Source organism: Gossypium hirsutum, chromosome D13 (genome assembly GCF_007990345.1).
Source record: "Gossypium hirsutum isolate 1008001.06 chromosome D13, Gossypium_hirsutum_v2.1, whole genome shotgun sequence".
Taxonomy (NCBI): Eukaryota; Viridiplantae; Streptophyta; class Magnoliopsida; order Malvales; family Malvaceae; genus Gossypium; species Gossypium hirsutum.
This window is the reverse complement of record NC_053449.1, coordinates 63,500,876-63,525,404: the sequence shown is the minus strand read 5'-3', so window position 1 is coordinate 63,525,404 and position 24,529 is coordinate 63,500,876. Positions and strand designations below refer to the sequence as shown.

At 32.7% G+C, this 24,529-nt stretch overlaps 3 protein-coding genes and 1 pseudogene across 17 annotated transcripts; 2 read left to right on the top strand and 2 right to left on the bottom strand.

Moving 5' to 3' along the window:
- Positions 1–1,324: 1,324 nt before the first annotated feature.
- LOC107943065 (elongation factor 1-beta 2) lies at positions 1,325–4,126 on the bottom strand. Its single transcript, XM_016876829.2, has 6 exons — positions 3,778–4,126; positions 3,551–3,667; positions 3,397–3,466; positions 2,690–2,807; positions 2,449–2,562; positions 1,325–1,706 (listed from the first exon to the last, which is right to left on the bottom strand). Exons 1-6 carry the CDS (start codon positions 3,861–3,863, stop codon positions 1,543–1,545), a joined length of 669 nt encoding a protein of 222 aa, XP_016732318.1. The 5' UTR covers positions 3,864–4,126; the 3' UTR covers positions 1,325–1,542.
- Positions 4,127–5,093: 967 nt separating this feature from the next.
- Positions 5,094–10,130, bottom strand: LOC107943156 (uncharacterized protein YtfP-like; annotated as a pseudogene).
- A 1,352-nt stretch (positions 10,131–11,482) lies between these two features.
- Positions 11,483–13,523, top strand: LOC107943245 (60S ribosomal protein L7-4). Its single transcript, XM_016877022.2, has 7 exons — positions 11,483–11,491; positions 11,820–11,998; positions 12,114–12,211; positions 12,298–12,355; positions 12,660–12,739; positions 12,820–12,922; positions 13,080–13,523. The coding sequence occupies exons 2-7, from the start codon at positions 11,822–11,824 to the stop codon at positions 13,293–13,295; spliced, it is 732 nt and encodes a 243-aa protein (XP_016732511.2). The 5' UTR covers positions 11,483–11,491; positions 11,820–11,821; the 3' UTR covers positions 13,296–13,523.
- A 1,432-nt stretch (positions 13,524–14,955) lies between these two features.
- Positions 14,956–22,111, top strand: LOC107943329 (stomatal closure-related actin-binding protein 1). Of its 15 annotated transcripts, none has more exons than XM_041109598.1 (14): positions 14,965–15,023; positions 15,660–15,951; positions 16,764–16,892; positions 17,884–17,976; positions 18,088–18,228; positions 18,499–18,567; positions 18,877–18,960; positions 19,212–19,392; positions 20,241–20,357; positions 20,487–20,545; positions 21,009–21,143; positions 21,450–21,599; positions 21,721–21,792; positions 22,038–22,111. In XM_041109598.1, the coding sequence occupies exons 1-13, from the start codon at positions 14,971–14,973 to the stop codon at positions 21,763–21,765; spliced, it is 1,548 nt and encodes a 515-aa protein (XP_040965532.1). In that variant the 5' UTR covers positions 14,965–14,970; the 3' UTR covers positions 21,766–21,792; positions 22,038–22,111. The 15 variants fall into 15 exon arrangements, with proteins under 15 accessions (XP_040965531.1, XP_040965528.1, XP_016732841.2 ...); XM_041109593.1 differs by having other exon boundaries at positions 17,824–17,976; XM_041109599.1 differs by having other exon boundaries at positions 14,972–15,195; positions 15,654–15,951.
- The last annotated feature ends 2,418 nt before the right edge of the window (positions 22,112–24,529 follow it).

The window sequence follows — 24,529 nt, the reverse complement described above, 5'->3', positions numbered from 1 at the left end:
CCTAACACGATGTAATGTTTGATTTGAAATCCAACCTCTCACCATCGTCTTGCTTGCCAACGTCCTTCCAAAGATAATTAACGATGTGTGTCACCCCTAAAAGAGGTAACGTGTAGTCACATATGGCGCCTAGTTACCTCTAATACATCACATCAATAGATCGTACTTCATAAATACGAGAAGAAACCTCCCAATATATTTTGACTTTTTTATTTTGCAATTTGACAATTATTATTTTTTAAACTGTAAAAAAATTATCGAGGTGTATATCATATCATCCAATGTTCAAAAAAAAATATAGGCCATGATAGATTATTTAATAAATTTAATAAAAAATATTCTCCAAATTATAAACACGCATATAAAAAAGTTAAAATTATATTATAGACTAAAATTAAATCATATTATTTAATTCATAATTCAAATATGAATTAAATATGAGAAAATATTGAGAACAAAACATTGTATATTTGCAATAAAATTATTATTTTTATGGATTGATCTGATTTTATAGGTTTGACCAGGTGACCTTACACTATAATTATGGTTAAATTTAGTATCAATTTTTAATTCATATAGTACTTACTCTTTCCAAATTTTCAAAATTTAATCTTAACTCAAATTATAACAGTTAAATTCGTTTTAATCTCGTACCATGTTTGAGTTATGTATTTAATTTATATTTTTTAAATTTATCATTTTTAATTTCTATATTTTTTAAATTTAAAATCTTAATTCAAATCAGTAGTTGTCAAATACATTAACTAAATAATGTAAATTATTTGAAGTATGGCGTTAAAATAATACACATATGCTAATCTATTTACCTGATAAATTTTAAAAATAACAAAATTAAAAGACTAAACCCACAACTACAACATCTGAGTGCATTACTTGAAATAATAATTAAAAATTCACCCTTTACCTTATGTTCTAGTAAAAATGATACATCGACAACTTCACAGGCAAAAGTTAAGGCCCTGAAATTTTAATGACTCAAGTTCAACTCTCACCTCATCTTTAAATCCAATGATGTTGCAATTGAACCAGATCGATCGATCGATCGGAATTATTGAACCGACTAAAAAATCAGTTGAACAAGCAATTGAACTCTTTTTTATTGAATTTCTAATATTTTTTTAATCGAACCGATCGAATTGACAAACAAATGACTTGACCGATTTGATCATCGATTCAATTTTAAAAACATTGGTTATATCCCACCATATTGGGCCATTTCCAGAACTATTCTAGTTTGGCTCCAATATGTTTCGGATATTAGTCCATAAACAATTCTAACCTCTTTTTAAAAGAATCCAAAACATTGAGCATTAATACCACAATACCACCATTTCAGCAAAAACAAGAAGTTGTTCTTTACCCATATATCTAATTCTCAAATCTAAAGCAAATTAGCAATTCAGATTGCAAAATAAAAATAATAGGGTAAAGCAAGGAACAAAAAGGTTCAAACATGGCTGAAAATCGGCTTACGCTTCAACATTTCTTGAAGAAGAAGAAGAAAAACTGGGTCGTCCTTGTCTAAATTTTGTTGAATGCAACTATGTCACAACTCTGAATATATTCATTGCGAGGCTCAACCGTCAAGTATTCTTCGATAAGGGTATCAACAGAAACAAGATCGTCAACTATTGTAAGCATGATCTGGAGCTTCTTAATCCCATATCCGACCGCAACCAATTTTGCTGCGAGTATTCGTTATGCAATTCAGCATTAATGTTAGGAAAGGATTGTAAGCATCAGTTGTGAAATCGACTATGTTACTCGGATTCAAATGTTAGTGACAAATATGGATGTGAATATGTAGAGTAGGCTAAATTGGATTAACATACTTTCATACCTATGATGGATAGAAGTGTCGTGTGTTATCTCATAACTTCGAAAGTATCAGCATCCTATTAATCAAGTTCTTCCGTCAACTTACCTGTTAGCTTGGGTGTTATCCAGTAGCAGACCGTGATGGAAGCCACCCAAAATTTTTGAAAAATTTCATTGTCTTTTAATTTCTTTGAAAATTTTAAGTCAACACTTCTAAATTTTTCCAAATTCTCATTACTGACCCACCAATTTTTTGGAAAAAATCTAATTAAACTCCTAAATTTTAGTTAAGCTCCTCCCCCCCAAAAAAAAAAAAAATTAAAAAACTTAATACCAAGATCTGCCACTAGTTATCTGACCTGAGATCAAATTTAAGCATTTGCTTATCTACCACATGGACAACTTAGATTTTAACACGGTAAATCCATGCCATCCATGGTAGATTTAGACAGGCATTTAAAACCCAGATTGACATATACATCGACGAAAGGACCTAATTGATATGATACTAATATTTTAAAATTGTCAATTAAAATCTAGGTCGCAGTTTACGAGCGTATAGTGCAAATAACCCTAAAGAAAACGAAGAATTTTAAAACCAAACCGTACATGCTCCCCATAAAAGTCCAGGCATTTCAACGGATCGAACGGCTTCTTCCAACTGCTTCATGTCGGTCTCGTCATCCCATGGTTTAACATCCATCAGTACTGAAGATTTTCCACCTAAAATAACCAAAAAATACCACAAAATCAATGCATTGCAAAACATAGCATTCGAGCATAAATGTTACGGATATATATGCTCAATCAACTCGGAGGCAACGTAAGCTTAATCGACACAAGTACTAACTCTCTTTCTTCTTAGCAGACTTTTTAGCTGCTTCTCTTTCCTCTGCTGCCTTCTTATCCTCCTCCGTTTCATCACCAAACAGATCCAAGTCATCATCGTCGTCATCCGCAGCAGGAGACTAGCAGAAAAAAGGGAAAATTCATAAAAAAATTTAAAAATACATTAAAAAATTAGAAAACCAGTTCAGCCACTAGTTTAATCAGGTTTTTTGTCCCGGATTCAAACGGTTCACTCAAGAATTGGTTCAACCCCTTTGTCTATATTGGTATATTGACTGGTCCGATTCCAACAACCATGATTAAAACTAGGCTTCATACCTCTTTTGGCCCCTGTACTATATCTAAATTATCACTCTGGTACCTGTATTAATTTTTATCAATTTGGCCCCTACACTTATTTTTTTTAATCAGTTTGGCTCCTATACTTTCATTTTGTAGTCCCCAACTTAATCAATCAAACTAAGAAATGATTAGCCGGTTCAGTTAAATCAGTTGAGATATATTGGTTAGTCGGTTAAAACACACAGCTAGGTAGATTAAGTCAATTTTCCGATTTTAACCAAACCGATCCATTGCTCTCTAGTATCTACTAACTAAAACACCAAAATAAAGCTCTCGGATCGAACGCAGAAAGGGAAAAAACCCGACCAGACGCAATTGCCATCCCTAAAAATTTTACAAAATTTTACACAGTTGTGAGACACACACCTTAGCTTCAGCAGATTGAGCTGGATCAGCTTTGCCAGCAAGTGAAACGCCAACAGCTTTCCCAGGGAAGCTAATACATAATCCCCATTAAAGAATAACATAAGCTTTTCTAATACATAATCTTAAGATTCAGTAATAAGAAAAGAAATTTTACCTAGCAGCGAGATGGGAAGACACACAGTTATACCATTGGCTCACATTGGGAAATGAATCACCAGGATTTTTCAAAACAGCAGCATAAACTTTTATGTCATCCTTAGTCAGCTTATCCCTACAAAAAGAACCCCATAAAGATTTGATTGATAAAAGTTAAAGAAAAAAAAAAAGGGGGGTTATATGGGGAAATAGTGGGAAAAAAGTTGGGGGTAAAAATTGAAATACCCAGAGATGTAAGATTTGCCGGTGAGGAAGTCGTTAAGGGATTTAAGGCCAGATTCGGTGTGGAGATCTGAGAAAGTGACGGCCATTTGTGGGGAATTTGAAGAAAAAAGACGGAATTTAGGGGAAATGAGATCGAAATTTGAAGCAAAGCTGAAAAGAGGGGAGAATTGAGTGTGGGGGTTTGAGTATTTATGTGGTCAAATTATGAGATACAAAAACCCTAGATTTCTGCAAAACATAGAAATCTTAGATTTGTCCGTAGATCAAAGTATTGCCTCTATGATGTCAGATTCTGAATTCTTTGATTTTAATCAAGGTGTTAAAATATGCCTTTTAGGTGTCTATAATTTTCTCAAATTCAGAATTTAACCTCTATACTTTTATTTCTAAAAATTTTATCTCTTTACTTTTAAATTTCAAATCAAAGTTTAATTTTAAAGCTGTATATTTTTATATTTTGAAATTAAAAAAAATACTATGTAACTTAAAAAAAGTCCTAATAAACTTTAATGTAACTAAATTCTTAAAAATAAAAGCATAAGAATTAAATTTTAAATTTACAATGTACAAAAATTTATGACATATTTTAACTTTAAATAATTTTTTTAATATTTTAATAGCCGAATCAATAATCGAACCGATCAGAACATCAATTCTAGATTCAATCTTTTTGATCGGTTATATCGTTGGGCTAACAATAATAAAATAAACAATTTAAAAATTCATTGAAAAATTATAAAAATTGTCCCATATACGTTAGACCTAATTAATCCATGTATATTAGATCAAATTTAATTAAAAATTTTATCAAATTTCTATTATTAAAAATTGAATCATATATGTCAGCATAAAATAAACATGTTTGATTATTCCATCAACCACACCAAGTTTTAACATTAGAAATAAATGAAATTTTTAACAGAAAAAACTAATTTGCTCTCCTAATTTAACATTCAAGAGCTAATTTTCCCTCGAGTAAAGAAAACAAAATACAATTTAACTCTTAATATAAGAATCTTCATGATATTTTTACCTTCTATTGAGTTAGATATAAAATTAATGAAACCGAACGAAAAGAAACATATATCATTTTCTTAATCTTAGTAAAATTCATCAAAAATTTGAATAACTCTTATAAAATGGTCAAATTTTATATAATTCTATTTTTTGATTGAAACAATTCCAATTTATACATATTTTCATACAAATCTTTGGTTATCTACAGGGGAAAAGCCAAAACAAATTTTTAGGGGCTGAATGAAATTTTAATTTTTTATAGTCTATATCTTTATAATTTTTAAAAGATTAAATCAAAATTTTATAATTTTAAAGGGGATCAAAGTGTAATTGCCCCCAATCCGCCTCTGGTTACCTATGAAATTATTGTACATTTTAAAGTGTTACAAACAGTATAATCGAAATACAAATATAAATATATATCTGAGCACAAATAGACCATGAATTAGTACAATCTAGACTACCAACGAACTAAAATCCACACATAACGGACTCGAAGACCTACGTATTGTGCATGATAAATCTCGAGCATGGATACTCAGGCCCTAGAGACTCTGCCTTCACCAACTGAAATTGTAGTACATAAACCCAAAATTCTCGAACAATATCGAATCATAGGGCTCCCACTAGATTAGCATTGCCTGCTGCAAGTCTACCAATGGTGGAACCAGCAATATATCCACCAGACCAAGCATTCTGAGAAAACAAGGATCAAACCCAATGTGATTATATGTAATAAAAACAGACCACTCTTCCCCCTCCCTGAGGGACACCGCTAGGTTGACAGCAGGGAAAGACAGTTTTTTACTAACCCCAAGCCTGACTTGACTTCCGTGTATACACATCTGAAATCCGTCATGATAGTCCTCAACCCTAACCCCCACACATTCTGTTCCAAAATTTTTGGTCTAAAACCACCCCTACCCAACCCTTGAAGTTTTAAGAAAAAAGCGACCTGATGTGCCCTGAACCCGATTTTCAAGGAGTCCTCAACCCTAACCCCACACATTCCATCCCAAAATTTTGATCTAAAACCACCCGACCCAATCCTTAAAGTTCCATCGTGCCCTGAACCTGGTTTTCAAGGAATACCCACCTTATAAGATCAAATTGGTTTTGTCAAGCATAACCTTGATGAGGTCAAAATGCCTCCGCCTATGTTACTAGAACACGAGTGAGAGTATCCGATGTATGTGTTTGACACAAGTATGGTCAGATTTTTCTAAGTTTTTTTTGTGTATTCATTAGTCATATCTCCATACCCATGTGTCGGCTTGACGGCTTTAAATTTACTTTAGATGTAGTTTTCAATTTGTTCAAAGCTCAACTACAATGGTAAAATCTACCTTCTGCATTTACAATGTTATTAGGTCCCCTAGAGATGCTACTCTGAATATAAATGTTAGCTTCCTTACCTGGAAATTGAAACCACCAGTCACCCCATCGACGTTTAGTACCTGCAATCAAGTTTCAAATTTAATCAGCGCAAGAACATCCTCAAAATTTAACGACACACACAAGGACTCACAAAACTAAGGACTCGATCGAATCTTCAGAACCATGCATGTAGTTTAACTACCTCTCCTGCAAAGTATAGATTCGGTTGAATTCTGCTTTCCATTGTATTCAGATGGATCTTCGAACAAGCAAGAAAAAATAAAGTCATATTTCTGAGATATACGGGAAAGGGACAGAGAATAAAGAAAGACAAAAAGAGTGAACCTCCGACAACGGGACTCCTCCAGCAGTGACAAATTCGTCCTTAAATTGGCCCTTCATTATAACAACAGATACATCCACTCAGAAAAATAACCAACAACAAAAAAACCGAACAGATTTAACAGGTTTAAGACATACCTTTCCTTTCACTTCAAATGTGCAATGCTTTAAGAGATTAGCAATAGAAACTATAGAACTATTCGAAACCGAAGCCCACAAAGTATCTCCGACTAAACCCTATGAATGAAAAGGGTATTGTTTATGAGTTCAACTCGAAAACAACGGATATAAAAGACAAACTATAAACTTTTGAATCAAAACATTCACGAACCTCACGGTCTAATATATACTTCCAAAATCTCTTAACGAGTTGTAATTCCATAGGACATGAATTCAGCACCTTTTGTTTCTGGAAAAAGAATCGATAAAGAAATAAACAATTTCTATTAAGCATGCTGTTACTATAGACCATCAAGCCCACAGGATCACAAGTTACATCGGATAAGTCAATATATCAACTTTAATCTAAGTGTTCGACATAGGTAGGTTCAATTTTTCTATGATTTCATGTCCCTATACCCATGTCCAGATTAGCGTCAGATATGGCTGTGGACACAGGTGGTTCGAGAAAAAGGAAGTATATTCTGATATGTTGGATAAGATCTATTATGTCGAAAACGGCTACTTTTGCAATATCAAGCATTCAAGACAAAGATCTGTTCTGTTGGATAGTATAGATTATGCTATTATCCTGGTTCAAGCTGTAGATAAAAAGTCTACATGCCTCAGCATGGCATCAATATACCAAGCTGAGCTCGACTTGACTAATTATTCAGACCTTGGAATAAGATCAAATGTTAATAGAACTGATTCATGGTTCCAACTATATGCCTAAAGGTAGACAATATATGGATTCAAATTACCAGAAACCTATTTTTCTGTTGACTCAGCATGGATTTTAGATCTTCTACATGCAAATCAGGTACAAAATCCACAATCAGTTTCCCTGCATCAAAACACTATCAACTTAGGAGATCAACCATAAATTTTGTATTATGGGGCCAGGCAAAATAAAATGTACTCACCTTTGTAACCTGAGCTATACAGGTATCAAGCACCCCAAGCAGATAGCCGAAGAATTGCCGGTCCACTAAGACCCCAGTGAGTGACTAACATAGGGCCAACCTAATAGTCCGGAAATACCAGTTAGTAGTTAATACAATACAAATTATCGAGCATTAACATGCAAAAAAATCAGAATAAAACATGCCTGGGTAAGTTGAGGTATGTTCCTTTGAACATTTTCTAATTTCAGCTTCACAATAACCTTTGAAAAGGTAACCTGAGCACGTAGAAAATGAAAATGAAATAACGAATTGAGCTTTCAAGAAAATACAATAATGGACATCAATGACAAATACCATGCACGTTTATACTGAAGTCTAGAATAGCATAATTAAGGGTTTTCCAAGTCATGGAGAAAGTTACCCCTGACAACTCTACCAATTGTGCATCTTCGATCTTAAAAGTGAATAAGCTTGGAACCGGATCTACAATCGAATGACCAAGCTGAACGGCAAGATTATGACCCTGCAACATGAGCAAAAATTATTTATCAGGAAACTCGAGGCTTTACGATGAGCATGTTAATAACCATCCATCAATTTACGCACACCTGCTGGCTACTTCCACTAGCAATCAACAAATAATCAGCTTCTACAAGTTCGACAGACTTGAGTGTACGCTTCTCTATCTTGAGAAGGAATTTTCCACTAGCGCTAGCTGATGCACTGGTCACAAGCTTCCCGGTTTGCAAAGAAACTGGTCCAAGGAAACGTACCGTTTTAGCATATACAGCTACTTTAATATGCCATAAGATGTTATGTTACTCGGACTTAGATGTGAGTGTCAGATACCAGCATATGTGAGGGTCATTAGAGCGTTATAGCCCTTTACTTGTGGCTAGACATGTGCCGGAACATGGATACTCCAAGAAAATTGAAAACCGGGAACAAGATAGCCTGTTATTATGGTTAGCAGGCAGAGAGACATACCTCCCCTACACTTTGCCTCGGATAAAAGACAATCAATAACCGAAGAAGAATTATTGCTGACCGGAAACACTCGTCCATCATCCTCGGTCTGTGACAAATACATATACATTAAAAATGTGAGAAAGACAAGCAACTTTCCAATACAGATACGCGTCCAACATGGGCATATTCAATTTTTCTTCGAGTTTTTTCCATGTATTTAGCAGGGCATACCTCCGTTCTCATATTTGGTCCAAATATTAATGTAACACGATATCAAACTCGAGTAGTTTAAGAAAAATAGAAGTAATAACCTTCAAATCCACCCCTTTATCAACAAACCAAGACATGGTATCTGTAGGGCCATGCACGTTGAAAAAAGAGCCTCTCAATTCTTTGTTACCTCTAGGATAATGATCTGCCAAAACCTTTTAAGGGGTTAAATTAATCTCATCATTTATTACAGAACAGAATAATCTGTCTAAAATCTAAACCTGCAAATTCCTCACTCAACTGATGAAAAAACAATATACATACATACATACATACATACATACATACATACATATATCTTACTAAATTGTCAGCACAATGGCCATTGGTGACATTGCACCTTCCACCCCCAGAAATTTTAACCTGCCAACAAACATAAACAGGTCAATAGCTGAAATTTTGCACATTTTATCTATGGGTGTAATTGAGCTAAGTCGAGCTTGAGCTCGACTCAAAACTCGGAGCTCGATACTCAACTTGAGCTCGATTGAACATCTACTTTTAAGCTCTAGCTCGACTCGAGATATAATAAAGCCAAGTAGCTCAATTAAGCTCCTTTTATCAATTTTCGTACTCAAGCTTGATTAAGCTCATGCATATTTGAGTTCGACTCAATAATTACTAAGCTTAATAAGGCTTACGAGCCGTTCATGTCGAATATTACTAAGCTCGAATTCAGCTAGACCAATCAGCTCAGCTCGATAATCACAAAATCAGAATTCGAGTTTCTTTTTGAGACAAACCCGAGTAGTATGTAAGCACCAATATTTCATTTACACCATATTTTCACCCAAAAAAAATAAGACATTAAAACAGACTAAAAACCTTTGATAAAAGCTTTCCTTTCTCAATGACCAAAACATTAAGATTGGAAGCAACAGTTTTAGCTCTAATTGCCCCATAAACTCCGGCGGCTCCACCACCCACAACCACCAACAGCTCCTCCGCACTTAGCTTTCAATATCAAAAATCAAAACAATAAGAAAAGCCCAACAAAAGAAAAACAAATATGACAAAAAACAATGAAAAGAACAGCATAAACGTTTCGTTACTTTCTGGGGTTTGTCTCCGGGGATGGAAGCTGTGGTAAATTTCGTTGTATTGGCCTTGGGAGCTAAAAATAGATAGCCATGGTTGTTTTTAGCTCTGGTAGATGCGGTTCTCGAAGTGAAACTCAAATGGAATCTGAGGAAGTAACGCGGCAAAGTGAAGCTCATGCTGGTTTCCCGGATTGAAAATAAATAAATAAGTAAATGAACATTGAAAAATCATACGTATCGGCGCTGGTGACGACGTTGGGTTAGTGAAAAATGGATATTGTAAAATCATCACAATTTTAATTGTTTAATCTCATTGGGTATAGTTCGGATGCTATCCCTGTACTCTTTGCAAATTTAATATTTAGTCTTTTTAGTTTTAATTCCAAAAATTTAATCCATGTGCTCTTTTGATTTAGGTTAAACTACAGAATTAGTTACTTAACTTTCGTAAGTTTTTATTTTAGGCTCCAAAAATAAATAAAAAAATTGCAAATTGGGCAATGCCGTTAACAACCGTTTTCATTTTAGTGACTCAACTTTAATAAATTTTCAATGTTATTGTACACTCATTTTGATCCCAAATTTAGAAGTGAAAAGTTTAAAACGCAAGACCATCATTTATATTTACTTATTTTGCCTCCTACGAGTGTAATATTGGTCACATAAATAATTTTTTAATTTTAAAATGTCATGTAATACAATTAAGCGAAATCCCATGACAATGTTATCAATTGATTTTAATTATTAAATCGAAATAGGTATAGGAATTAATTTTTTAGGATTAAATGAATTAAATTTCAATATGTGTGAAAAGTAGACGTGATTATGGGCTAATCTTAGTTCTAAATAAATTTCAAGTCTGGACATGTTTTCAGGTCAACCCAGTACACTTCAAAAGTCCATTTTATTGTTCAAAAAATATTTAAAATAGTCATCAATTGAGATTTTATCTCCTAATTTTGACGAGAGCCCTAGTGCTTGTAACTGTCTGAATAAGTAGTAAATTCATGACCAACCATACATAGTGCACGACTACTTGCTAATGAAATGTGGAGATTTGCGCTTGGTTGGGGTTTGAGCCTATGCCCTACATCATAGTTGGAATTTGTGGGCAACCATGCTTTCAACTTTGATGATAGCTTGAGTATTTGATGAAAAATATTAAAGTTAACATTTTAAAGATTTTTATGAGTGTAGAGATGAAATCTTTTGTTTAAAGTTGAGCCACAAACGTGAAAGATAATTTTCACGTCATTTTTTAAACAATTAATAATAATTATGTTAAAATTTAGTTTTATTTAATTATTTTCAATAATATAGGACTAATTTGATTCAATCCCATATTAGTGGGACCTAATCAATACTTTCACTTTTATATATATACCAGATGCCAAAAGCAATTGGGCTTTAAAGAAGAAACTTTGAGTTGGACTATAGCATAAAATCCTTGTCCTTTTCCCCTTTTTAGCCCAAAAAGCTCAAACCCAGCCCAAAAATGGCCGCCGCTTGTCCCTCGCACAGTACTTTTAATAACCCTAGTACCAGCAACTCTTTATATTAGTTACATTTTACGCAAAAACCCTAAAATCCTCTTGAGCTGCCGCAGCTGAGATCCGACACTCCACAGCGCAGGTACTCGCGTTGATCCATTTATCTCACTAAACCCTCCATGGATTCAATGTTTAAAATCTTATTAACTATTCATTACTTTCTGCATTGATATTGCTTTATCAGTTAATGAAATCACTCGGCACTCCCTCAATTTCCATTATTAGTTGAAATAGGTTTTCTCTGTTCATATAAATATATATATTTAAGATTTCATTCTGTGACAAGATAAATTAAGAGAACCCATGTATTGATTGTAGTTTAGGGTTTATGTTTTGAGCTTTTATTGTTTGGAATTATTAGATATCATGTGGCACTTGTTTTCTAATTTGATTTCTTTTTTTGTGTGTAGCAATGGGTGAGGAAGTAAAGGCTTTGGTTCCTGAGTCACTGTTGAAGAAGAACAAGAGGAATGAAGAATGGGAGCTTGCCAAAAAGCAGGAGCTCGAAGCCGCGAAGAATAAGAAAGTCGAGAACCGGAAGTTGATTTTCAACAGGGCTAAGCAATATGCAAAGGAGTACGAGGCTCAGGTATATATGTTATGAATTCATGATGTTCTGTTTCGGATTTATGTAAATATATGTTCCATCAAACCGTTGAAGTGTCTGAATCATTTTTTTTGTGTGTGCGGTGGGTAATTGGTAGGAAAAAGAGTTGATTCAATTGAAGCGGGAGGCGAAGTTGAAAGGAGGATTCTATGTTGATCCAGAAGCTAAGCTTTTGTTCATTGTTAGAATCCGCGGGTATGTGTTTCTTGTGGCATTGTATCATGGGGTTTTATTAACCGAAACTTTAAATATTAACATGTTATGTAAATCTTTGTTTTCAGTATCAATGCCATGCACCCAAGGACCAGAAAGATCTTGCAGCTCCTACGTTTGAGACAGGTACTTACCGGATCTTCAGAGAAATATGGTTTGTGAGAATCAATTCCCCATTTTTCTCGTGTCTTGATTTGATATTTAAACATGATTATGGTGTTTGTATAATTCGAAGTGGTTGATACTTTGGATGATTTCTCATTTTGATTGTGTTAACGCAAATTTAATGTGCTTGCTTGTAATTACTAACTTACCGTCAGACTGGCACATTTTGATATGAACTTACAGTTGTTAATAGATTCAGAAATTAATTTTTCTTATATCAAAACCTGAATCTGAATTGTTGTGTTTTCTCTTTTATCAAATACAGATTTTCAATGGTGTTTTTCTTAAAGTGAACAAGGCAACAATGAACATGCTTCACCTTGTTGAACCTTATGTGACTTATGGGTATAACAGCATCCTCTCTTTCTATCCTAGTAGTTTTATATACTTGCCCTATCTTACTTCTAAACGACGTATGCTTCTAGATACCCGAATCTCAAGAGTGTTAGGGAACTCATTTACAAAAGAGGTTTTGGAAAGTTGAACAAGCGGCGAGTTGCCTTGACCGACAACGCAATTGTTGAGCAGGTTTGTATCGTTTTTTGCATTTACAACTTCATGTTGGATAGTTTTTGCATTCAGAACTTATCCTCACATATCCTTGCATCCATGTTTGGACGTGTGCCATATACTAACAAAAACGATGACGCTAAGCATGCTTTTGATCACGAATTGTTGTTTTTAGGCACTAGGCAAGTTCGGCATCATTTGTGTTGAAGATCTTATCCATGAGATAATGACTGTGGGACCTCATTTCAAGGAAGCCAACAACTTCCTTTGGCCATTTAAGCTCAAGGCACCATTGGGTGGTCTGAAGAAGAAGAGGAACCATTATGTCGAAGGTGGAGATGCCGGCAACCGTGAGAATTACATCAACGAATTAATTAGGAGAATGAATTAAAAAACCAAACTTGGGTTTTGTTTTAAAAAACTAGTGGTTGATGTCTTTTTTGGTTTATTTTGTAAGGGATTCTGATGTTAATTTCTGTTGGAAGTTGGAATCACTTTTTTGTTATCGGAGACGCGAATATTTTTGCTTTGTGTTGCCAGTGTTATACTTTGTGACTGAGAGCTTTCTCAAAGTTCTTTTGGTTTAGAATTTATTACTAATATGTTATTTATTGGTCAATTTATGGTTTTTGCCCTTCTAGCTCAAATAATTATATTAATGTGATTTTTGAAAAAAAAAAAGCACTTTGAATTGGTTAAAAATTTGATTTAAACTAATTTAAATATTTAATTAAATAATATTAAACTAATCTAAATATTTAATAATTTTATCAAATTTAAGTTAATTGAAACATTTATTTTTATTTATGATTTATAAAATGATATTTATGTTTTTTAATATTTAGAAGTTAATATATTTTTTAAATTCTCAAATAATTATAAAATATTTGTGAATATTCAAATTTGCATTCTAAATGATTAATTTTAAATTTTAGTAATTAAATTTGTAGTTGTACTTTCTAAGTGGTTTGGAATTTGAAATAATTTGGTGCACTGCGAAATTATTTGAAAATTTTTAAGTTGATATAATGCTTAAAATTATCTGTAACTCATTTTAACCATTAAATAGGTTAATGAACGCGTTTTAACTCGTTTGAACTCACGTCTTCCTGCACTAATAATAATAATAATGTCAACCAAACTAAGACTCAATCGGCAAAAAATATTTTTTAAACATAAATATATATATGGTATACTCTTTTCTTACTCTCCCTTTTAAAAACTTTATATTAAATAATCTATTTACATTCCTAATTTAAATTTTAGTAGAAGTAAATCAACTATTTATAATTTTTTTATCTAATTATGAAAAGTTATAAAATTGTGACTCAATTATTCAATTTTGTTCCTTTTATCACCAATGGTTTAACGTGACGGCTTTTAAAATTGGCATAACAACAACTTTAACCCTCAACATTTATGCATTGTAATTTGATCATTATTGCAACTCTGCTTTTCTTTACTATCCTTTCACCTGAAAAGCTAAAATAAATAAATTTATTAACTAAATTTGATTGATAATATAGAAAATAAAAATAAAAACACCCAAAATATCCACGATAATTATTTTCATTGTTTCTCATTCTTTTAAATTTAACCTTCAATGTTAAAAAAGAAAAAAGAGAGCAAAATTGCAAAAGAAAAAAAAATAACAAAGTGTAAATGTTGAGAGTTGATTTTTTAGAATCAGGACTAAATTGACATAATTTATAAATATTTGAGAGTTAAAAATGCTATTATGTAAGTTTTAAAGGCCGCCAGCCTGCCACCGTTAGCATGCTGTGAGAAAAAAAGATAAAATTGAATAGTTAAGTAATAATTTTATAACTTTAGTCCGATTATTATCATTGTTGATAATTTTCATTAAAATTCATCAATTTAGTATGTTTATTGTTCATCAACTATACAAATTTTGATGGAAAATACTTACGCCTTCAACTATTGGACTGAGATTAAAAAAAAAAGTTAAAATTTAACTTTCTAATTATAGGGACTAAATCTAAAATGCTATCAAAGTACAGGTACTATATTAGCATATTTTAACCTAAAAAAGTGAGGGCCGTAGAATGGACGGCAACTTCTTCTCTTCGTCTTTTTGCTTTCACCTTTTTCTAAAAAGGCAGGAAAAAAAACCTGCAACTCTTATTTATTTTCCTTTTATTTTATTTGTCAATTATTTTTATTATTTTTTGTAGATAATCCAAAGCTTCCTTTCCATTTCAATCTACTTGATCCAACAATCTAATTCCTCTATTTAATTTCTCATTTTTTCCTCACATTTTTTATGATCTGTAAGTTCCAATTCTCAAAATTTCCCCTTTCTTTTTTAACTTTTTTTTCTCGAATTAGGGTTTCGGATAACCAAATATTCTCTCTCTCCTTCCCCCCTTATTTCCTCTACTTTGTAGGTGTTTAATGTGGTGTTTTTATTTGGTTGGCATTTAGAAAAAAATGTTTTTAAAAAAATATTTGGGATAACTGAACTTGAAATTATCTGATTAAAATTGGTTTTTTTTTCTAGTTAGATGTTTGGCAACTAATTTGATAATTATTTCATCTTATAGATTCAATTTAGGTTGGTTGATACTTGATAGTGACTGACATTTTTGGTTTAAGCTGTTAACAAGTCATTTTTCGTAATGATTTTTTTTTCATGCTTAATACTTTCATGGTAGTTTAAATTCCTTTTTCTTTTTCAAAACCCAAACATTATTATTATTGTTTTTGTGATCTTAACAGAGTTTTTTAGTTTCAGAGCAATGACGAGGATAAGTCGGACTTTTGGTGATACAATGAAAAAGGAAGCAGTTCCAGCTGTCTCAGCTGATGTAATATTTGCTTCGACTTCGAGTCGGTTTCCCAGTTACAGAATTGGGTCAAATAATCAGATCATTGATGCCAAAGAAAATCCTAAAGTTTTGTCTATGAAGGAGGTTGTGGCACGTGAGACCGCGTTGTTGTTGGAGCAGCAACAACGCCTCTCGGTTCGTGATCTTGCTAGTAAATTCGAGAAAGGGTTAGCTGCTGCTGCTAAGTTATCTGAAGAGGTCAAATTCATTCTATTGTCATTTATTTATACAAGTTTGCTTAATATTAGATCGATGTATTTTAGCCTTATGATGAATCCTTGGAATAGGTTGTTTGAATCTACTTATAAGTTGGTTTGTATTTTACTTTAATATTGAAAGCTTAGCTCTATTTTTCATGAGTGTCGCTAAGATGAAAAAACAGTAACTTTTGTTTTATGTGTTAGTATCATTCTGTCATGCATCTTAGAGTATCACTGATTGAAGAAATAGGTGGGTTGAAAGCAGGGGCGAAGCCATAAATATTTTTAGGGTGGCCGGAACGGAATTATAAATTTTTTGAGAGATCGAAATGTAATTTTATCATGTATTGATCTATATTTCCATCATTTTTTAAGGGACTAAACAAAATTTTTGCATATTTTAGGGGGGCAAAGTGCAATTTTACTATGGATTAACTTGTAATTTTATTATTTCTAAAGGGACTGAATTGAATATTTTTCATTTTTAAGAGGGGGGGTGGGCAAGGCCCCTCACACCCCCCCCCCCGGTTGTCGCCTCTGGTTGAATGAGTAATCTGGTCATGCAAGTAATTCTTCTATCTGTGTTTGTTGTTTCTATTCACAGTTGAGGTTGGTTGAAATAGCAAATTTCTTTTTCACGGCTATTATCATTTTGTTATGCATGTTAGGTGGCTAGTACTGTTAATGCAAGTGATTGTACTATCTGTGTTTGTTGATTCTATTCACAGTTGAGAAGCCTCGGGACTATTATTTCTAATTAATCTGGATTGTCATGTGAAGAAATTTAAGCCAGTCCTTTATTGGATTCAGGCTAAACTCAGAGAGGCTGCTTCACTGGAGAAACATGTTCTTTTGAAGAAGCTCAGAGATGCCCTGGAATCTTTAAAAGGACGTGTGGCTGGAAGAAACAAGGATGATGTAGTGGAAGCTATTGCCATGGTTAGTGTGTTGCTCTTTTGCTTCTACCAGTGAATTTATTACCCATAAAGATATAAAAGTGATGCCATAACATGTATTACTAAGTTTTAATTCAATAAAACCTTGCTATCAGTCTTCCTGCATTGAGAAATAACTTCCATGGTGAAAGATGAGGGAAAAAAATGCCATAACTTTAAGGACATGATTGCCAATTTGTTGTGTTTTGTTGGCTTTGTTAGGTTCGAGGATGTTATTATCATTTGTATCAACACTGTTCCATGTTGTAAATTATTGGTAAAACACTAGGGCAGGAACTTAATTTACCCTTAAATATGATATGTTGTATCCATCACTGCCTTGTAGTAAAGAAGGATTTGGTTTTAGAAAAAGAATGGCAAGTGTATGTTTATCTTCTGCCTTCTGTAATAATGATTCAAGTCCTAAAGTTATCATTTACAGTATGGTAGTATGAAACCAACTTCATTTTCTGGAAGAAAATTGTTCACATTATTTGAATATATCAGCTTTGAGGATGCATGTCTTCCCCCAACCTTTGGGGTGGAGAAATGGATAAAGGCAAGAAACAAAAGGGAAAAATATTTAAATGCTTGCAGGGGCGAAGCCAGAATTTTTTTGGGGGAGCTGGAACTGAATTATAAAATTTTGAGAGATCGAAATGTAATTTTATCATGTCTAAATTTATAACCATCATTTTTTAAGGGACCAAACATGATTTTTTCATACTGGGGGGCAAAAAGCAATTTTACCATGGATTAACTTGTAATTTTATTATTTCTAATGGGACTAAATTGAAAATTTTCATTTTTACGGGGGGTGGGGGCACGTTGCCTTTGAATGCTTGAAATGTTGTCTTTGACCCCTGGTTATATCTTTCCCCATTGGCACGGTTCCTCTATAAGTATCTTTTTGGATTCTTGGTTGATTGATGTAGATTGGCTGCCAACTTTCAAGTGAGGCAAAAATGACTTTTGAATTATGGTTGCTAATCCAGGTGGAAGCTCTAGCTGTTCAGCTGACTCAAAGAGAAGGAGAGTTGATTCAAGAAAAGGCAGAAGTAAAGAAACTAGCAAATTTCCTTAAGCAGGTAATATAGCTTATGATTAATGCTGGCTGGTTTCCTTTTGAAACTACCAAAAATGCCTTGACCCTGCGTCCCTGACAACCTTTACTTTTGCATGCTTGTGTCTCCAAATAGGCTTCTCAAGATGCTAAGAAACTTGTCGATGAGGAAAGAGCTTTTGCTCGTGCTGAAATTGAGAATGCAAGAGCAGCTGTTCAGAGAGTAGAAGAGGCCCTTCAGGAGCATGAAAAGATGTCTCGAGCTACAGGCAAACAGGTTTTTGTTTTTTTAATATTCTGTTTATTGACTTTCAAAGTTATGTAATGTGAAATTTGCTTTGTTAAAGATCAACCTGCTAAATGCAGCTATCTCTATGCTGATACTCTTGTCATTCCACATTGCATTAAACTGTTAAAATATCTATTGATTAGACATATGTTAATTTGACTATCTGTTAATAAAAAAAATCATATTTATGCTGTTCTATTGTCATGCTCTCATGTAGCAGTGTTGCAGTTTTTGAACAAATATTAGCATGGATTTCAGGATTTGGAGGAATTAATGAAGGAAGTTCAAGAGGCCAGACGGATCATAATGCTGCACCAACCAAGCAAGGTTTGACTAAGATCTGTTACTGATTTTTGTACTCTTTTTTCCATCATTAATATTCAAAAACCTTCTTTCAAATTACTATAAGTCACTTGTGTGTTTATAGCATGCTGCTGTCTCAATTTTTTTGGTCCATGGAAATTGGTTAATTTCTTTCCATGATTCAAGTTGTATGTGGCTAGTCTAGAAGCCTCATCTAACATACAGATGCTTTGCAGCATGGCAGATCAAATTAACACCATTTCTGCAAGTTGCTTATTTCGTTCTTTTTTCCTAGTTGAAGTAGTGAAGGATTAAACTAGTAGCCATATGCAGGTTATGGATATGGAACACGAGCTTTGTGCATTAAGGATTCAACTCGCAGAGAAATCTAAGCGTTCCCTGCTGCTTCAAAAAGAGGTTTTCCTTTTACCTCTTAATTCCATTTAGTTTTTCAGTTTTCTTTAGCCATTCTATTAAAATTCATCCTTCGTACATTATTTCCCTGAATTATGCACCAGCTCCTAAGTTCGTAATATAGTTATTCCATTTTGGATACAGATAATCAATGAGTTTGTGTGGAATGAAATGGCACATATTATAGTTCCATTCTTTTTCTTTAATCTTTCACTTGTTTAACCTTCTGCTTTCCTTAACCTATTTTTTTGCAGCTAGCAAGAAGCAAGGGAGTCAAGGATAATTTATCTAATTTATATGAATTGGATGGCGCTGAAACTTTAGGTTCATATTTGAGGATCAAACCTTGTTCTGATATTGCTCCCGAACTTTCGAAATGTTCAATTCAGTGGTATCGTGTTTCATCTGAAGGTGGCAAAAAAGAGCTTATATCAGGTAATGTTTTATATTACTAGGAGGGGCTGTCTTCATTGCTGATTGCCGTTAATCAATATGTTTAAATTTGTTGCCTGTAGTGCAATATTTAATTAGGTTGTTAGCGGTAAAAGTGCCATGGAAGTCCCTCTACTAGGAATCAGGTTGCATTTTGCTCCCTTTACTCAAAAAATGAGCAAATTAGTCCCTGTATGTTAAATTAAAGTGCCAACTAGTCCTTTTAGTTAAAATATTTATCTATTTTTACTGATAAAAATTGGCGTAGCTGACACATGACTTTGTCACATGTACCTCATGGCAATGTACAAAGACCAGTTCTTAACGCTAAAAATGGATGAATTTTTTAACAGGACCTGTTTGTTCTTTGATTTAACATACAAAGATTAATTTGTTTTTTTTTTTTTAGTAGAGGGGGCAAAATGCACTCCGACTCCTAGTACAATGGCCTCCTGGGTACTTTTACCGGTTGTTAGCCAATTCTCATGTTAACACTTCCTATTCCTTGAAGCTAAACACCTTTGTGGACATAGAAATAACTTTTGTTGATTTATTTAATTAAGGTTGTAGGTAAAGTATGCAAAATATTGTTCTCCATGTTCAAGTATCCCATTAGCCATTAAGTGGTCTGAACGCATATATTATCCAATGGGAAAACATGTTATTTATGATACTGAAAATGGAATAGTTTATCATAGGAGAAAGAAGACTAAGTCATGGATGAATTGAGAACATTAATGAAGTAATCATTACTAGATCAAGATGCTAATATCCGACTGTTGTGGGCAACGAATGATCTTTTCTTTTTCCTTTTTGGATCTGATTTCGTTCATCTACCTTGCTATATCCAGGTGCTTGCAAATCTGTTTATGCTCCAGAGCCTTTTGACGTTGGTCGAAGCCTGCAGGCTGAGATTATTTATGATGGCCAGCTGATCAAATTGACTACTACTGGTGCCATTGATCCAGGTTTGCTATTGGCTTTTCTATGGCTAATTATTATTATTTTTTAAAAACCTTGTTTTACAAGTTTTTTGTATTTTATTTCTCCTTATTTGTTCAAATTTATAACTTTAGTTTCTTTATTGGTGAATGCAGCTGCGGGTTTGGGAAACTATGTGGAGGCACTTGTGCGGAAACACGATGTTGAATTCAATGTATGATTTTCTACTTTAAAATGTCCTCCTGTATATAGCTAAATGTATAGTAGGCTTTATTTTTCAGGATTGACTTGGATTTGGTCATTGATTCTTTTAGCTAAACTTCTTGTCCTTGTTAGAAGTTTGAACCCTAAACAATCCCTTGGACCTTGAAACCTTAAAATTTTAGAAAAATAGTGTTGAATTTTGAACCATAAGCAATCCCTCAGACCTCTTTGTCATTAACCCTTCTCATTGACTAAATAGGCTCTATGATCTTACTGGATAGATCAAAATATGTTACTTCTGGTGAAAATTTTAACTATTTAGTCCTTTGTTTTTGCTTTTTATTGATGTTTATAGGGAGTTGTTTCCTAAATGAATGGATCGCAAAAATGTTTCTCATATCTTCTGTAAAGATTTTTAACAATCTATTTCGGCTTCTAATATTTTATATCATCACCGTTATACTATTTTGCAGGTCATTGTTACCCAAATGAATGGTGTAGATCAACCATCAGAATCCATTCATGTACTACATGTAGGAAAGATGAGGATGAAGCTACGTAAAGAAAAGACTGCAATTGCTAAAGAATATTATTCCAGCGCGATGCAGGTACCAAGTCTCGTAAATTCTCATTAAAAAGAAATGCTTTGATGTTTCTCTAATGGGAAAAGCGAAAAACAGAGAAATATTCGCTTTGAAGATAGTTCTGCGTATATCCTTTACGTTGTTTCTTTTTTCTATTCGGTTTTATTTTTTAGAAGAAATTTACTGAATAGTTTGAAAAAAGAATAAAGAAAAGGAATAGAACGAGAATTGCATGCAAACACATCGATACGAAACATGACATTTCTGATACATTCATATCCGTTGCACATAACTTTGTTTAGTTTCTCATATGTTATGATTATGCTTTAGCTCTGTGGAGTCCGAGGTGGCGGAAACGCTGCCGCTCAGGCATTGTTTTGGCTAGCAAAGAAAGGATTTTCGGTTGTATTAGCATTTGAATCAGAGAGAGATCGAAATGCAGCCATCATGCTTGCCCGGAGATTTGCTTTTGACTGCAATGTAAGTAGTAGTTCTCCAAATTCTTGCTTGTAAACATTCATCATGTTTTGAATACAAACCAATGAAATCCATTCAATTTGCTCAACCTGTTTTTCTTTCCGACGCTAAACAAATCTTCCAGATCATGCTCGCCGGTCCGGACGATAGAACTTCATTAGAAACCTAACAGTCCTCCTCCCGGGTTTTACTAATTGTAAGTATGTTGAGCTTTTAACGATTATCATGTACCATAAGTTTGTACTAGTAGGACATGATTGTTTTGATTCTGCATTGGTGTTTTTCATTTTTTTTTCCGCTTAAAAATACCAAGGCATTGTTTTTTTTTTTGTTGTTGTTGTTGTTGTTTGCCTTTTGTATTGACTAAATCTATTTAGGACAAACAATGTCTGAATGTCGATGTCGGTGTTTCGACCATGCCTAACTTGAGTTTTTCCTCAGGTTCTATGTATTCCCTGTTTGCCATGACAATGATGTTATGTATATTATTGCACCACCTTGTTAGGTTTTTTCTATGTACCACCATTGAGATATCTTCTTACGGAACCAATATCAAACTTAATGTCATTTTTTACGGATAGATAGTTGTTTGTATGAACCAATTGATTTAAATTTCGTGTACGATTTAGATTGGAAGGTTTATCCCTTAGCTAGAAATTTTTTTTTTAAACTATAAATAGAAAAACAGCAGTTCGATAGTCAAGATTCCTACCCACTCTTTAGGTGGGTTTGGATAGGCGATTGGGTGCGGTGTGGTGCGTTTAGCTTACTTTTTGTCTCATGTTACAGTACCGCTATAATATCTAATCTCACCGCTACCGCTCTTTTTACACTAACCGCAGGTAAACGCATTGCCCATTCAAATTCACCATTTGTTTGTTTATAGGTTTTAAAAAGGGAAAAAAGTCAAAACTTCCTTCTTGCAAATCTCAATATGTCAGACTCAAATATGATTTTTAATTTAATTTTATTCATTGAGTTTGTCTAAAGGGTTGTTTAATTTATTTAATCTATTATGCTTCTATTTCTTAATCTTAAAAAAGAGGTTTTAGATTACTTTTGGCTTAATGATAAATTTGACTGCTAACATTTGCATATTTTGTTAAAATGATTTTAATTTTATTTGAGTTTTTTTTTAGTCATTAACCTTTATTATTTTTTTCAATCTGATTTTTCTAACAGACTTAATGAATAAATCTAAAGTTTCAATTTTTTTTCTTTCAAAAGGTTTTAATCTTTCATATGTTTATTATACATTTATTTACTAAGAAGTTTTTTACGAAGTTAATTTTTTTAAGATAATTATGTTTATTTTTTTTAAATTAAGAGTTATTTTTTAATTTAATGTATTATTTATTTATTTTATTATTTTTTCATATGTAATTATCTTATTGGGTTATCTTAGTAATAAATTACATCATTAAAAATATTTCACATATGAATTTCACATCATCCCTATTAATTTTTTTAACGGTACTTTCATTAAATCTGTTAGAAAAAGCATATTGAAAAAAAAAAACAAAAGTTAATGGTAAAAAAGTTTAAAAATACAATTAAAACTATTTTGACAAAATATGTAAATATTAGTGGCCAATTTTGTCATTAAGGCTTTACTCTTAAAGAATCAAGTTGGGTATTGTTGACTATGGTCTTACTCTATGGAGAGAATAGAGAGTATAGATAATTTGAAAGGACAAAAGTTAATTTTATAATTATATTAATTTTTTAATTTACCAAGCGACTTAACACTCCCTACCCGTGTAAATAAAAATAGTGTTAAGTATAAATATGCTTCATGCCATGTAAATAAAAATTTGGATTTAATTTATGGTGTTTACAATTAAGCAAATGTAATTTGAGCTTAATAGTTAAATTGACAAAAGATTATAATTAATAGGATAAATTATCAAAATAGTCACTTTTGTTTGGCTCAAGTTACGTTTTAGTCATTTATATTTGAAATGTTACATTTTAGTCACTTATGTTATCATGTTATAACATTTTAGTCACTGAGTCGTTAGTTTTTATTAACAGTGTAATAGTAAACTGATATGGCACGTTAAATCATTATTTCAAACAAAAATTCTAGGTTAATTTATACAATCGATCTCCATATTTTTTTATTTGAAGCAATTTAATTTTTTTTTATGTTTTTTAAACTTTCTTTCTTTTCTATTCTCTTATGCTTCTCTCTTTGTTTTCCTCCCTTCTCCATTTCTTTCAACTTAGTTTTTCTATGTTTTATTTTTTTAAACAATTTAATTTTTTTGAATGAGGCGAGCTTGTGGACTAGTTACAAATGGAAAGCATAGAAAAAAATATGTTAAAAGAAATGAAGAATGGAAGAAAATAGAGGGAGAAGCATAAGAGAATGGAAAAAAAAGTTAGAAGATTTTTAAATCGTTGAAAATGAAAAAATATAAGGACAAATTGTAGAATTTAACCTAAAATTTTCGTTTGAAATGATGATTTAACATGCCACATCAACTTACCGTTACACTATTGTCGACAATTAACGACTCAGTGACTAAAATATTACAACACGGTAACGTAAGTAACTAAAACGTAACATTTCAAATATAAGTGACTAAAATGTAACATAAGGCAAACAAAAAAATTTATTTTGGTAGTTTACCCTAATTAATATGATAAAAAGGGATCAATTAAAACGTTTTCAGGATCAATTTAGAATTAAATCTATTGTTTGAAGAATTAACCAAAAAAATATTAGCATTAAAGTTTTTCAAATCAAACCATGTTTCTAAAGCATGATTTCAAGTCAAAACAATAGTAAAAAAGGACTTTTTCTTTCTTTAATCAAACAATGTTTTTTATAGTGAGATTTTAACATAAGTTAAAACGTCAAAGTTTTTTACTTTTAAGTGCATATTTTATTTTTTTCAAAAAGTATGTTCTGATAACACTTTTCAACG